Source organism: Dunckerocampus dactyliophorus, chromosome 1 (genome assembly GCF_027744805.1).
Source record: "Dunckerocampus dactyliophorus isolate RoL2022-P2 chromosome 1, RoL_Ddac_1.1, whole genome shotgun sequence".
NCBI classification, from domain to species: Eukaryota; Metazoa; Chordata; class Actinopteri; order Syngnathiformes; family Syngnathidae; genus Dunckerocampus; species Dunckerocampus dactyliophorus.
In genome coordinates, this window is record NC_072819.1 from 43511625 (window position 1) to 43528156 (window position 16532).

Sequence of the window (16532 nt, forward strand, 5' to 3'; positions counted from 1 at the left end):
AAAGAGGGTACCGTTAGAATGTTCACTGCATCGTATCTCCTAATCTGATCCACGTCATGTGACACGCACCTGTGTATTGGTGTCGAACAAGTCATTAATGCATCATCGTCGTCATATTTGTGTCAGATATTTGAAAGACGTGTGTTTTTAGCATCTTAGTGGTCATAAGAATTGCTGATGGCTTTGATTTTCTCATTTCCACGTTTTGTTGACCAAAATAAAGGCACTTAATTGTCATCTCCCGCCGTCACTCGGCTAACAGTCAAGGCTAAACCAACTCATATTGACTGGAGTTTTCCCATTTTTTTATTTCAAACGTTTGGGACTCTTGGTCTGCGATGTAATGGAAAACATGTTACAATTTTGAAGCAATTACTTTTGCAATTTCCTTTTTAACTATATAATAAACATGAGGGCTGAGGCGCACCTGTGAAGTGAACCCCCACCCCCAATACGCTCTTTGGTTTGGTCACGTCTGCGCACGCGACTGAGACGCGAGTATCCCGCCTGTGGAGGGCGCCCATCGGCCACACATCCTGACCACTGAGCTGTGTAATATATCTGGATAGCTAAACCGCTGAAGCCACAGAGACGCCATCTTACCACTCTCATCTCGACTACATTGGCACAGCGTATACAAAGCAGACGAAGAGGCTCGCAGAACATCTATATTTTAAATTAAAAAGCGGAAAGATTCTCCCATTGCTTCAAGTAACGCAACATTCGTCCCTTAAAAGCAATTTGATACGTTGTTCTCTATCTTATGGCTACATTAAATGTACTTTTTCCCCTTCCAATTCTCATTGCCTTTGGGATACTGTGCACCCTGGCTCAGCACTCCCCTATAGCAATGCATAGCTTGACTCCTCGAGAAAGAGATTTTAATGTTAACTGCATATCCCATCCCTTTTTTCCACTAAAATCCATGGTCATGATCCTTTACTTTTTTTCTTACTTTTATACAATTCACTATGCTCTCGTCTGTAGAAAATACGAATCATCAAAGAGAGTGACTCTGGACAAGTTTTAAAATCATTGAACATTTTTCAGATTTTTTTTGTTTGTGTTATGAAATAGAAATAACCTCTTTTCTGATAGAAATACATTTGAACAAAAACCACAGGAATATGTGATAACCATAATGTGTAATAACCATAAACACACACACACACACAGAAAACAACACCACTGAAACAAAACCACATGCTTTGGGTAAGACAATACGTTGTTTGCAATCTCAAACATACCGGTATGCATGTTCAGTAATATTATTTTCCAGAACATACCATATGAATGAATCCTTTTACGTCAGTCATTCAGCAGCAAAAAAAAAAAAAATGTTGTTTATCCAAATGAAGGGTCATGCCGGGTCAATTGTATGCCAACTGGCTTGCTAACTGCACTGAATACAATGCCTGGTAAGCATCATGGAAACACTGAGATTCTCCCATTCCTTCAAGTAACGCAACCTTCGTCCCTTAAAATAATACATATATCATGATATAACAAAAAAGTACGTACATTTCCTCTTAGCTATTATAGAGCTATATAAACGTATCAATTCTAGACATACATTTAATCAGAGGAATTTTACACGATCGAAAATATCTGTGATTGACAGTGCAAAACCCTTAAACTATCAATCATAAATCTACATTTCAATCATACTTACAGGTGGAATGGTCTTCCACAGCCTTTGAACTGGCGATTTGTGCAGTTAACAGCTGCACATGCAGGCATCTTAAGGCAAAATTTGTGCCCAATCCGAATTAATAAAAGTTCACCACAAATGCAAAAGCTTGTCGAGAAGTGTTTCTTGCGAGTGGCAATCATGCCAATGATCTATCCAGATATATAATACAGATCAGTGATCCTGACTACAGTAGACGAGCGCTGAACACAAATAAACGGGATTTTTTTTTTTTTTAAGCACATTCCAGCATAAAAATGGCGAAATGAACTAAAATCCAAGTATGAAGCATTCAGAAGACTCATTTAATGATGCCGGGATGATGTGTAGTATTCTACAGTGGTCACTAGGTGTCAGTAATGTTACTGTAATGTTCGGTGAGACACACAGGCACCATACTTGAGCACCGGAACTACAGGCTTTTAGTACAGCTTTGAATTATCTCTATAAAAACATGAGCTACTGTTGCGGCCGTAAGCCACGCCAAGCTAAAAGCCAACTCTGCACCCCTGACGTCACTTCTTGAACACACGAGTCTTATGTTTTAAATGGCTTAATTTCTGTTATGTCTACTATATCAGGTAATACGAGTGTAAAGGTGACTATAGGGGTGTTACTTCAAGCCTAGAGGGCTCTAATGATGTTTATCTATGAACTATGAAAATATTTCACTTAATAAACATGGGATGCTACTTCGCGGAAATTCACTTATCACTATCGAGTCTGCAACCAATTAACCACGATAAATAAGAGATTACTGTACCGTGTTGACCTGACTATGAAAGAAAAAAGACAAAAAAAAACATGTTCAGTATCAGTGAAACAACCGTTGGAAAGAAAAATAGAATTGATACACCGCTTCATTGATCAGCATTATCTTAAAATTGGCATAACTCCTCCTCTGTTGTTTGCTAACTTGCCCAATGTTTGACTTTTTTTGAGTTCTTTGTCACCAAGTCACTGGTGTGTGACTGACAGGAAGGAAAGCTCTGAGGAGAAGGTATTTCTGCAAAGCACCACCTGTGGCTCTTCACCTCAAAATATTTTTCACATGCCTTATAGTTGGGTCAATATGTGATGTCAGATTAAAAAAAAAACACCCTTAAATCCTCTCTGCTTGGAAAGAATGTTGAGTAATATTGTCTGGCAGTGTATGAGGAGCGTGATAAGCATAATTGGATGGACAGTGTGGCTGTAGGCAATCCCACACTAAGACTGATGCTAAATAAATTATTACAAAGCACTGAACTAACACTAATTTTTCCTTGAGGATAAAGCTCATTAAAAGGAAGCAGATTGTTTTAGGCAGGTGCAAACATGAAGGGAGGGGGTCTTGTATGCATGGGACACACACATAATCACATTTTGCATGTTTATAAGCGTAACTTCCTCAACCTGTACCAAAAATCTCGAACGCTTTACTGCACTGTATTTGTTTTGGTTTAACCTGCACAGCAGGGCGTAAAAATAAAGTGATTTTGCCTTTAAATGTCACAGAACTTAGCTTAGTAGCTCTGAAAAATGTCCGTACATCCATTTTCTTTCAGGTCACAGGGGCCGCAGTTTCAGTAGGGTAGCCCAGACTTCCTAGTCTTAGGGCACCTCTTTCAGCTCCACTGGTGGGACGGCCAAGGCGTTCCCAGGCCAGCGTGTGCTAGGTATGCCCAGGTCTTCCTTCCGGCTGGGCATGCCCGTAGCACCACACAACGGAGACATCGAGGAGGCTTTCTCAACTGGCTCCTCTCGATGTGAAAGAGCGGCGGCTCTACTCTTGAGCTTCCCCCGGATGACCGAGCTCCGTACCCTATCTTGCAATCCTGCTCTTTTTGTCACTACCCAAAGCTCATGACCATGGGTGAGGGTAGGGAATCAGATCAGGCTTTGCCCTCTGGATCAGCTCTTTACCACGACAGTCCGGTACAATAACCAGATTACTGCAGATACTGCGCCGGTTCGCCTTTGAAGGCTACAATCCACCCTTTCCTGGATGAGAACCATGGTCTCAGATTTGGAGATGCTGAGTCTAATCCCTGAAGCTTTACACTCAGCTGTGAACCGCCCGAGTAACCACTGAAGGTCACAGCTTGATGAGGCCATCATCTGTGAATAGCAGCGACGAGATCCTAAGGCCCCCAAATTAACCTAACCTAATGCGGCCCCTTTTCCAAGTCTGAAAAATGTCATTTTTTCTCAAGCTGCTGCTGCTCCTCTGACGTCTTCTAGCCCCCACAAAGAGGCCACCTCACAAGAAAACCCCCCCGCTGACACAGTGCATGCATTTCTATCAAAGCAGATTGTGTTGATGGGGGAGAGCTCAGGCGGTCCAAAGTTTCATGTCATCCTAAAAGTTCTCCTCTTCGCTCTGCAGGGGTGTCTCTCGTCAAAGACCCAGGCTTTTCTGTGGCTGTTACCGCATCCATTGTAAGCGTTGGCGTAATAGTCATCATGTCCATACTGTTCATCGCCTGCTGCATATTAGACTCCAAGCAGAAGAACGCAAGGGAAAGGCAGCAGAGGTGAGTTCAATTTAAAGGAAAACTGAACCTTTTTTTGAATTTGGCCCATCTACAATCCTTATGTGAGACATGAACACGCATGTCTTTCTTTAAATGTATAACGCCTGTTGAGTCTTGTGTGAAGTGGCTCCACACCTTACTCTTTCCCTCCGCCTGTGAAATGAAAGTATATACATTTAATGCATTTTGGTAATTAGCCTAGAATTCAATACTACAAGTATAGTTGACCATTTTAAAATAAAAACAAGTACGTAGCTACATTGGGCTTTGAAGTGATAATGCATAGGCTATTGTGAGGTTTTTCAAGTATTATGTGTTTATAAAAGGCCTATTGACAAAAACACCTTACCAATATCAATTAGTCATATTTACTAACTGTTGAAAAGTTCCATCTGCAGCCGCTGAGTATTTGCAAACATCAAAAACAAATGTTGAAGTAAACATAACAGTTGACTACAAAGAAAATAATCAAACTTGCATCATGTTCCTGGACATAACACGAGACTAAAATACATTTTATATAACAACGTTGCTGCTTTCAAAACATGCAATGTATCAAATTACAACTAAATACAGTACTTGGATAATTTAATGAAGACATTAACTTGTGAATATGAGCTCCTGGAAATCCTGCATGGAAGTATGAAGTGAAGTGGAACGCTGCGTATATCTGCATGTGTCCTTACTTCACTGTAAAGTGCTTTATAATAGTCTTAGATAATGGTGGACATGTGGCTTAATAGTCGCATATCTCAGAGAGATGCAACTTGCACGACACTGAAAGTATTTTTGCCTTATTTTGGTCATGTTAAGCATTACTGGAGCTTCCTTCCTGGGACAGAACCCACTGCAGCAAATCCAGTAGCTTACGTTACCTCCTGGTAGTGGTGTGAGGCGTCGGGAACGTGGCACTGTGTCACTACTCCGGAGAAGTAGTTGTTAGTACAATGTCGCTGTAGCTTGGTTAATATGCAGGTCGAATTGAGTTTTTCTGACTTTTTTGGTTTTTTTAGACGGAGGCGGAACTGGTGCTTCCCATTACGTGTATTGTTAGCTGCCTCCTGTTTGCTGTTTTTCTCTTTAGAACGCACAGACAAGGGAAAGACGTGTGTTCATGTCTCACATAAGGATTGTCAATGATGGGCAAAATTCCAAAAAAGTGCAGTTTCCCTTTAAAGGTTGAAGTGTAGCATCTTTAAAAAGCCCCAAAATCTTCTCTCCTGTGTGAAAGGCATATGGAGGATGCTCAGAGCCTCGCAGGCCCGGAAAACAATGTCTCACCAAGGCACTGCCACACCCCAGACAACCTGCGTGACAACAGGTGAGAACTTCAGTGTTTAATGGTCAGCTGTCCTTAAAACACACTGCATTCCCCCCACAGGTGCGTTATATGGTACACCCATGGTACTGATCCGCACGTCACCCTCCCAATAGCTGAACGTGGGCAGATCCTAGAACCGCCTCGATACCTCGCAACTCCGTCAAGCTGCAAATGGAAAAGTTCAGGTCATGTACCGCTCCCCACTGAGGACCCTGGTTTTTGGTGGCAGCATCGCAGTCAGTGTTAGCACTCTTAGTGCTAACAAAAACAATGGATCAATGAATCAAGAATTTTCTAAATTCTAAGCTTTCTACTTTGTATAAATAAAAGCAAGTAAGTCTTAAAATTTAGGGCTGCCAAAAAAACAACGCGTTATACGGCGTTGGCTAATTTATTTCATTACCTTCAATTTTTTTGCCAAGTTATGTCAAGCCACACACCTGTTATGCTGGCAGACGGAGAGTAGCGTCGTGTCCCCAAAGATGCTCTTTATTCCCACCTGAACACACGAACAGTAGTGCAATTCCAACAAAATATATGTATTTCCAACTCACAAACAGGTCTCCAGTCCTCCTCCAAACGATGCTTCATGGTCAGCAGACGACGAGATGCATTCAGGGACACTCCGAACATAACGTATTTATTATGCGTGTATGTGTGGATATTAAGACTACTCAATAACATCTCTTACTGCGGAAGTACAATTTGATGCAAATATGTTCTGAAATACCCAGAAAATACATACACACTCGAAACGTGTGTCATCAGCTTGAGCTAGTGTGATTCAAATATGCTATTAAAGAAACGGTTTTCAGACGTGTGTGGTATCTTTTAGCTTAAGTTACATTTTGAGCTGACGGATGCCAAGAATATATAATTGTCCTGTTCATAAAATACTGTAAAAATTGGCATTATTTACACAAGTTATCCGTCCATTTTTTCATTTTCTATGCCGCTTACGATTTATTACAAAACTGATTTTTGATTAAAATTTGTAATCGTTTGACAGCCCTAATTGTTTATATACATATATTTACAATATGTCGACTGGTTGAACATTTCTTTGTGCCTTTTGACAATTGTGGACATGACCATTAAGTGTAACTTGGGTGTAAATGTAATTTTGTTGAGGGGTGGGCTCTACAGTGACTGGATAACTGCTAACTCTCCATTTTTCCAGGTGCTCTGTTATCCAGTACGAGTTCAAGTGAGACGGGGTTTTTATTTGAAATCTACCTTTATTAAGCCAAGAATCTCATGTCAAGATGTTATGTTCAAATGTCTTAAAAAACCAAAAAGCTACAATAAAGATGTGTATATGAACAACAAAGACTAGTTCCGTATGGAAAGTTGAACATACTAGCATTGACTTTATTGTATCAGACTAGATACCGATGCTGCTGACAGGCACTGCTTATGTATTCAGTTTTGTAAAGTACAGTTTTGTAAAAGGTGCTTCAGCGGTGACTACACCCAGCTGTTTTTACCTCCTACTTCTGAGATTATTTAATGTGACTTTCTGAAATTATTTTGTCAACTTGTTGACTTTGTCCTATCTTTTCAAGATACTTTGAATAAAACAATTTTTAGCTGCTAGCTGCTTGCCAGTTTACACTTGTGGTTTGTTTGCACAACAAACCTGGACAAAACTGACAAAACAATATTCCAAAATTGCAGTCTGCTGGGTTGAATAAAGTTAGATTTGTTGCGATCACTTTTATGCTGCCGATTCCAATCATCAGGACTGAGATCGGATTGATGTATGCGTGGCATGTTAAAGCTTTGTAGTTAACAGTGGACTAACAGAGTGCATTGGCGCATACATGTGCACGTCATCTGGTCTAAACATTTGAAAGCTTCAGTGCCTATTGCAAGTATTCACCCCCTTTGATGGTTTACCCTTTCATTGCTTTCATAAATCAATTATGGTCAATACATTTGAGCTTTAACAAAAAATATTGGAAAAAAACTCTTTAATGTCAAAGTGAAAACAGATTTCTATAAAGTAATGTAAAGTAATGTTAATGAAAGAAAATTATATAAATGAAAATTGCACCCCCTTCAAGTCAGTATTTAGCAGATGCACCTTTGTCTGCAATCACAGCGGCGAGTATGTGTGGATAAGTCTCAGTCGTGCACATCTGCCCACTGCAATTTTGCTCCCTTCTTTGCAAAACTGCTCAAGCTCTGTCAGGTTGCGCAGGTATCGGGCATGAACAGCCCTTTTCAAATCCAGCCACAAATTCTCTCTGGGTTTGAGGTCTGGGCTTTGACTCGGCCACTCCAGAACATTTACCTGGTTCTTTAACCATTCCTGTGTAGCTTTTGCAGTATGTTTTGGATCATTGTCTTGCTGGAAAATAAATCTCTTGCAGACTGAAAAAGATTGTCCCCCAGGATTTCAGTGTATTTTGCAGCATTCATTCTGCCCTTATCTTTACAAGCCTTCCAGGTCCAGTTGCTGAGAAACATCCCCACAGCACGATGCTGCCACCACCATGCTTCACAGTGGGGATGGTGCGTTTTTGCTGATGTGCAGTGTTTGGTTTCCGCCACACATGACGTCTTGTCTGATGGCCAAAAAGCTCAATTTTGGTCTCATCAGACCAAAGAATCTTCTTCCACTTGACCATGGAGTCTTCCACGTGCTTTTAATATGACTTTTCTTCAACAGTGGCTTCTCATTGCAACTCTCCCATAAAGCTTTGACAGGTGAAGAACCCGGGCAGCAGTTGCTACATGCACAGTCTCTCTCCCATCTCAGCAGCTGAAGCTTGTAACTTCTTCAAAGTAGTTGTAGGGGTCTTGGTGGCTTCTCTCACTAGTCTACTTGCACGGTCACTCAGTTTACGAGGGCTGCCTGATCTAGGCAGATTCACACAAGTGCCATATTCCTTCCATTTCTTGACAATTGATTTCACTGAACTCCGAGGGATGTTCAGTGCCTGGGAAATTTTTTTGGAACCATCCCCTGAATTGTACTTCTCAAAAACCCTTTCCCTGAGTTGCTTAGAGTGTTCATCTGTCTTCGTGGTGTAATGGTAGCCAGGAATACTGATCAACCACTCTCTGGACCCTTCAGACACAGGTGTTCTACACCTCCATCACTTGAAACCCACCCACTCAGGTGATCTTCATTTCACTAATTGTGAGACTATTGGCAACAATTTGATGGACCTCTATTGAATTAGACCATTAAATTAAAAAGGGGGTGAATAATTATGCAAACAATTTTCATTTATATAATTTTCTTTCATTAACATTACTTTATAGAAATCTGTTTTCACTTTGACATTAAAGAGTTTTTTTTCCAATATTTTTTTATTAAAAGCTAAATTTTATTGACCATGACTGATTTATGAAAGCAACAAAAGGGTAAATCAAATACTTATGATAGTCACTGTAGTTAACAATGGACTAACAAACTGCATTGCCGCATACACGTGCACGTCATCTGGTCTAAACATTTGAATGCTTCCAGCAATTGGCCAGGCTTATATATAAATGTAGACACAATGCATGTCCTATGGTACGTTGAAACAAGGTATGAACAGAAAAGATGGAGACACTATACATCATTTTTGCACTGTTTTCGCTTTGCACCGTTCCGATAACATTTTGGTATGGAAAGCTTTGTCGTGGGAATGTAATTTTACAGGTAGCAGTTCCACCAAAATTTCCCACGTCTAAAAGCAATGAGGACAGTGTTGTTACTTGGCTGCAACCAGCAGAGACACTGTTCTGTCTGAACTGGTTTGCAGTCTTAAAGATGAGCCACATTTGGGCTAATTGATTTTCTACTCAGAAGAAATGCGGTCAAATGGCTATCCTTAGTAAGATCAGTGATGCAAGTTGCCTGTGTTTATCATTAAATGTTGTAGATGAGCACCATCCTGGTTATAGCTGCCCTGCAGATGGGACATTTCTTTGGCGCTGGCAGAGCTTCATAGCATCGCGTGCATGTGCACACGTGACCACACTCTAGAAAGACGCAGGAGCGCTTCTGACACAGGCACACTGTGCACCTGCTGGCCTGCACACTGCTTTCCTCCAAATTCTGGTCTTCCATGTGTTTCTTCTCTTGCTCTTGGAACTCTTCAAGCATGCGCCTCACACGCCGCCTCTGTCTGTGGTGCGCATACTGCTTCCACAGGATGTAGAAAAAGGCGGAACAGGCAGCAATGCCAAAGACCACAGTCAGAATCCTCCACAGTCTGACGTCTCTCTCCTGCTTCCTCAGCAGGGCGTCATAGTCCAGGCGAGTGAGGAAGTAAGAGAAGCCTTGCTTGGGAGGCTGAAGCTTAATGATGTTGTTGTCCAGCACCAACTCGCCTACGCCTGTGACGCTGTCGCCCACACGCAGCATCTCCTCCATTTCATGAACGCCTTTAGGTCGCTCGCCACTTATGAAGTTGCCGATAGCGCTGGACAGGGACTGTACTGCAGGGTGAAAGTTCTCATATGTGGTCTCCAGGTTCAACTCTGCGGCATCAAGTGGCCGCATGATGAGGACTGTGGCAGTGATGTCGTCATCGTGAGGGCTGAGTGCAAATGGAACTGTGTTGGTGCGCTGGTGGATGACTTTCTGAGTGTTGTTCCTGCAAATATGAAACTTCAATGAAACCTAATCACGCCTCAGAGCATGTTTGTCGCTACCTTACCAAAGGTGAGTGGTGCGGTTCCACACCATTTTTTCCTCCTTCAAAGTCAGTCTCTCAATGACACCTTTGCAGTTGTCGAGAAACTGGCTGTTAAGAGTTTCCTTCACAGACTTCACAACACCTGGAAGGAGTGAAACAGAGGAACGACACATTTTAACTAAGGGGCTATCTGCACGGAAATGTTTCCACACCGACCCGTCGCCGTCACGTGACCTGAAGTGAGCTTGACGACAAGCAAACATAATGGCTGAATATTTCTACGGACATGACTCACCCCAGTCGACATTCTCCTGATATTTTGTTGTCTTTTCTCCAAAATGACTCGTAGATGTTATTCTGCTTCGTCATAAGTCTAGATGAGCCTTGGAAACCGGAAGACGACAGACTTATGTGCGTGCCTTTTTTCTTCATCTACAGTTTGGTGTTTACAGCAGCACATGTAGGTGTGCCTTGTGTATTACATCATTTTCACCCAGTAATCCCTTCCCGTCTGGATGCAACTATTTACTCATCTGGCACATTGTAGATGCAAATTTTTTGAGGTGTTCCCGTGTGGACAGGGCCTTAACGTGTTTGTGATGGTGGAGGCTCACACACTTTGGATCCTGAACAATGGGTAATGGGTGTAAAACTGTGTTTTTTGAACACTGCACTGGAGGACAGCACTCGTCGGCTTCTAAGACCTTTCCCTGCACGGAGCTCAACCATAATTACTCATCTGTTTCTGGCTTGAATACCACCTAGCGTGACGAACTAACTTGTCCAAAAAAAAAAAAAACAATTTTCAACTGCTGATAATAGAAGCAATAATAGAAGGAAACGCGAATGCTTTAAAGAAGCAAAATTATAAAAAGGATCGCATTATATTGCAAATGAAGTATAAGATTGATGATTTGGAAATGTGATTGTGTAAGGGCTCCACATTACACTGAGGTTTTATGCCAGCGCAACTGACAACAGAGGAGGAAAACAAAATGTTGCTTCAACAGAGCAACAGGTGGGGGGTTTACGGCGAAAACGGCTCCACAAACCCAGGCTTTGTACTCAAGATGAAAGTCGACAAAACCTAACATCTGCAATTAGACTTAACTGGTCCCGCGACGGTGGTTTTGGGCTTTGTGCTAAGTGTGCGTTCACATCAAAGCGGGCGTTTGACGTCATATTATTGTATGTCCTCTGAAAAGTGAAGCGATCCCAGCCAGTGTATTCTATGCTAGAAGAGTAAGTAATTATTATGGAGCGTTATGAAGAGTTCCCAAAAGATTATGACTGCCCAAAGCAACTCTGTCTCCGCCCATACAGCGAGGGAGGACCGCTGGAATGTCAGCATGCAGTGTGTGAATGTGCAAATTAACACTGATTATAAATATGATATCCTACTAGTCTTTTCATTGTGTCAACGCTCAACAGTTAACGCTTATCAGTTATCCATTTAAAAAATAAATACGTTGGAGCAACAACTTTCGTTTCTGATGTAGTTTCATTAAATATTTTAAAACTGCTGTATCTCGTTGTGACCACTAGATGGCTGTGTTTTGCGTGTGACCTGTTTTGTGCCGACTTATTGCTGGTGCTCGCGTGAGCATATCCCCTCGGCTGAAAATCTACCTCACTTATAGATGGATAATATCAGCGAATGCTCTTTTTAATTTTTTTCCCCCATGTCCCCTCAGGAACCTCGTAGGTTCTAAATAAATGGAGACGTCATCTCCGAATTACTTAAACCTGTGAAACAGTGGCACTTTCATAGCTGCTTTTAAGATGAAAGCCTGAACATAATCTGGTCCTGCCCAGGCTATGATTTTAGGAATCAGCATGAATACAAACAAATGTGGTCCACTCACCCTCCACAACAGCGTAAGGGAAACATCTTCCAGGTGTTTCAGACAAGATATTTTTTAAATCCTGGTCAATGGGAACTTTCCTGGCTTCCTGTGCAAATGAAAGTTTGTTGTGTCACACTCATCCCACTGTGGTGAGAAAGGGAGTGTGTGCTAAAGTGGCAGACCTTCAATCTGGTTACAGTCGCTGCTCGACCTCTGTACACCGTGTAGAAGATGGCAGTCAGGGCTGAGCTGGTGACCAACAGACCGACTTGTCCAACTGAGGGATTCCAGTCCATGATGCTGTCATGACAGAGGATAACAAACATTTATTTGAGCTTTTTGTTGTGTTCACAAGTTTCCCTCTGCTATTCATCTCTCTTCTATAGCACAGAAGAAGGCTCCAGTTCAGGACTGATTTGTCCTCTTTGGGGTTTCGAGTGAACTGGAGCCTATCCCAGCTGACTTTGGCAAGAAGTGTGTACAACATGGACTGCATAGTCTCCAGTCAATCACAGGATTCATTCATTCACCGTGTATATGGACAATTTAGAGCAGTGGTCCCCAACCCCCGGGCCGCAGCCTGGTACCGGGCCGCACAGAAAAACAATCATTTCCATTTTCATTTTTTTGTTGTTTTATTTTGAAAAGTGGCCGGATTCTCTGTTACATCCGTCTCACTTGCATGTCCATTGTGCGTGTGTTAACTTTATCTCGTGCCGCACAGATAGACTACTACTGTATTTTCACCGTTTTTCTTTCACCTCATATTTGGTCTCAAATGCTGGTACTATGTGGGAATGCATGAAGGTAAGTTTTGATGACTTATTGAGTGCTAATGTGCACATTTGTATCAAGTTAATTCATGCTAGCGCACTGCCTTTTACTGCACATGTCAAACAGTGATGTAAATAATCTCCCTGGAAAAACTTGGCTGGAACTTGAACAGGTAGACGGTGGGTTGGCATTCATTTTGTGTTCTTAATTTGATGTTATTCATGTCTTAGTTTTACACAATACATAATAAATAAGATAAATTAGATCGCTGTAATGTACGGCCCCCCCCCCTTTCCAAGCCGGTCCGTGGGTCAAAAAGATTGGGGACCACTGATTTAGAGTATCCAATTAGCCTAACATGCACGTTTATGTGATGTTTACGTCATTTGTTGCAAAACATTCTTAACTCGTGCGCGTTCCGGACAAGTCAACAGGCACCCTGAAATTTTGACTTTAGCTTTTTCGATAAAGAAACAAATTACACACGGTTCCGTTCATACCGTAATGCCTATAATAAACAGTATGGCAAATAATCTAGACTAGTTCCTTCTGTTATGTAAGTGAAAACTGGCTTTATATGAGCTAGGAAACTTGTTGGTGACAGATAGCTATGGGGCAGTTACAGTAGCAGAATAAGAACAATTTCGCTAATAGAGAACCCACGATTCTGAGATTCCCCACATTGTCTACGCTTTGATCTTTACACAACATCGCCTGTACGTCAACGTAAAGCGATCTGGCGAGCGAACCGACTGGGTTCCCTTACCTTTACTGCTAGTAGGAGCAAAGCTAAAAGTTAATACCCTTGAAATTTGTGTTATTTCTTAATATTTCTGCGTGCAAACACTGTTTACTAACGCGTTCACTTTGTGAAAAGCTCCCTGGAATGGACTTGCTAGCATACATGCTAACCGTCTAAATCGGGAGTTTGCTGGCGTTGCTTCCGCTAACTAGAAGTAAGTTAACAAAATGCAAACTAATTTACGAATTCATCCAACAGAGTGTCAACAAATTGTCAGTACTAACCACTTGTGTGTCCCGCATGAGGTCACGGTGGCCTACAGTCAGAGAAGCTTTGTCAACACAACATCAACGACTGACGTGATGGCGTTGCCAGATACGTGTGACGATTACAGTACGGGAAGAGAAAAAGGGTCAACTATTTTTTTGGGGTCCACAATATTGAAAAAATCATTTGAAACAAATAGCAGACAATATTTCTCATTACACAGCTTTGTTATTTACTATGAAACAAAAGGTTTAATGTTGTAACACCTGGCAACCCTGTTAGGGCACTTCGTTGTTTTCACCAGCAGATGTCAGTATTATCATACGTCAGCTGGTTAATCAGCTCTGTTGCCCACATGAACAAAGACAATAAAAAATGAACAGTATTGAGGTGGTTCAGGTGCGTTAAACAATTAGATAATAATAATAATACTACATTTTATTTGTAGTGCACTTTATATTCCAATAAATCTCAAAGTGCTTAGGTAGCTGTAGTTCATTTAAAACGTATTTAGCATTCTGATTAAAGCGAATACACAAACTCTTGATGTCTACAATCACAAACTTTGAAATTTCCGGATCTTGTAAATCAGCTAAAATCATGCACAAAGCAAACTATAAGCTTCAACCCAATCCGTATCGACCTGTGTGGAATTCAAATATGGAACGGACTGAGGAAATGTACTAACGTGGGCCAGTGTAAGAACAATTTGAACATGGTGTTTATAACAGAAGAATGCTAAACCGCTGTGTCTAATGTTATCCTGATTGTTATTGCTAAAGAAGACATTAGCTATCACCTGTTACATAGTTATCTGTTTATTATACCATTTTATGCCAAGTATATTCATTAAACAATGTTTAAGTAAACTTTACACCTGTACTTATCACTTCATTATTTTAGCATTAATTAAGGTGTTATTAGACATTTTGTACTCATTTACTACCGAGCAATGTTTCTGTCAATGCTTACTCCTTTATTTATTTACTGTATTGTAATGCCCCTGGTTGTGAGGAAGGAGAGACTCACGTCGCCGATGCACTTCAATCGCTTTATTAACAGCGGAGAACACTGCAGCAATTCACATTGACACAAGGGCCAACATCCACACACTTCCAACTCTCTCAACAAAGCTAGCACTCAGCCTGGCTCCCTTGCTCCTGACGTCGTCACTTCCCGAGCCCCGCCCCTTAATGGCCCAGGCACACAAGCCACAGATATTACAGAATACACCATATTACTGCACACACCACCTATACACGTCATTAACTCTATTACACACCATTATACTTATTTTATACTATCAAAAAAAGTATAAGTTGGTACGTATTGAAAACAGGAAGTGAACAAATTATTAGTAATTGCAGTGATATGGAGAAGTAATCTGCTTCTTCCTACTGCTTTTCGGACACGTTGAACTGTGTAACTGTAAACTTGAGATGTACTTCAACGTAAGCTTGTATGCATGTTCGAAATCAACTAAAGCACTCGTGTTATTATGATTATGTGCAAATAATGCCATGGCATCCCATGTTGTACCCCTAGGTGGCATATTTGCACATTATTTAGGGACTGGTGGGACCTGCTGTTAACTGTGTATAATGTACAGAGATACAGTAGGTTTGATCATGACTCTTTGGATTGCTCCAGCAATCCGAAGAGTGCATAACCCATGTTTGATCCAAAGCTTTCACATCTCCGCTGGCTAAAACAGCGTGACATGATCAACCTGACATGTGAATGATTAGACCTTTGAGATTGCTTCTGACAGGAAGTGGTGTGAAATTGTCTGTGACCACACACACTTCTGCAGGCCTTTTTTATTCAACATGACTGACCTTGTTTTGTGGTTCACCTTCTACCTTGTAATTCTGCCCTACTTTCATTGTGCAACATCACCTCCTTTTGAAGCCCTGAGAGTGTGGATGTGTTGTGTTAGTTGAAGCCTTTTAAAATAATGTTCATTTAGATTTACTGTATCTATAAGGTCTTGAACTCATGTTGAACTTAGTCGTCATTGTATCAATTTGCAAGGCAGATATTATGGACAATAAATATTTGTGCCCCAAAGTTCAATATGAAAATGGCCTGTCACACACACTATGCTGTTTCTTTTAAACTTGGGCCACACAGCAACCTAAAGAACAGGGGGAACCAGCAGGTGGACACACAGAGGGGAGTTGCACCAAATTCTGTGGACTGTAAATGGCGAGGGCTGCATCTGTTCAAGACTTTTAAAAGCAATACTTTATAAAGCCACTTTTTTGTTATATATCAATATTTTCATCTGTCACAATTACAATAATGAACTTAAATGAAAATACCACAGGTGAGGGCCTTTTCTCAGCAATTTTTAGGTGAGATTAAAAAAAGAGATTAATTACATCAATTAATTACAGATCATAATCAATTAATCAAAATTTTTTAAATCTCTTGACAGCACTAGTTTGTTTTGCTATGGTTTGGTTTGTGAATTTTAAGTTTGAGCCAAATTAGTAGTTGTCGTCGTACTAGTAAAGTAGTAGTATTCCTGCTCTGAACGGAAGGAGAGCACGGCGAGAAGTGACAGCAAACAGCAGCAGAGGCTAATGTTAGCTGCTCTTCGCCACACAAACCCCCTAACGCCAAATTGTCATGAAACCTGGGAGGTCTGATTAAATCCATGGTGTTACATCAATCGTAATGTGCTTCATTATTGAAGTTTTACAGCAAAATGTATTCTATCTTGACATTTA

General features: G+C 41.1%; 1 protein-coding gene across 2 annotated transcripts; it reads right to left on the minus strand.

Moving 5' to 3' along the window:
- Nucleotides 1-6160: 6160 nt before the first annotated feature.
- Nucleotides 6161-13903, minus strand: mul1b (mitochondrial E3 ubiquitin protein ligase 1b). Of its 2 annotated transcripts, none has more exons than XM_054793066.1 (5): nucleotides 13815-13903; nucleotides 12197-12314; nucleotides 12033-12116; nucleotides 10189-10309; nucleotides 6161-10125 (listed from the first exon to the last, which is right to left on the minus strand). In XM_054793066.1, the coding sequence occupies exons 1-5, from the start codon at nucleotides 13830-13832 to the stop codon at nucleotides 9396-9398; spliced, it is 1071 nt and encodes a 356-aa protein (XP_054649041.1). In that variant the 5' UTR covers nucleotides 13833-13903; the 3' UTR covers nucleotides 6161-9395. The 2 variants fall into 2 exon arrangements, with proteins under 2 accessions (XP_054649041.1, XP_054649046.1); XM_054793071.1 differs by having other exon boundaries at nucleotides 6359-10125; nucleotides 12033-12120.
- Nucleotides 13904-16532: the final 2629 nt, after the last annotated feature.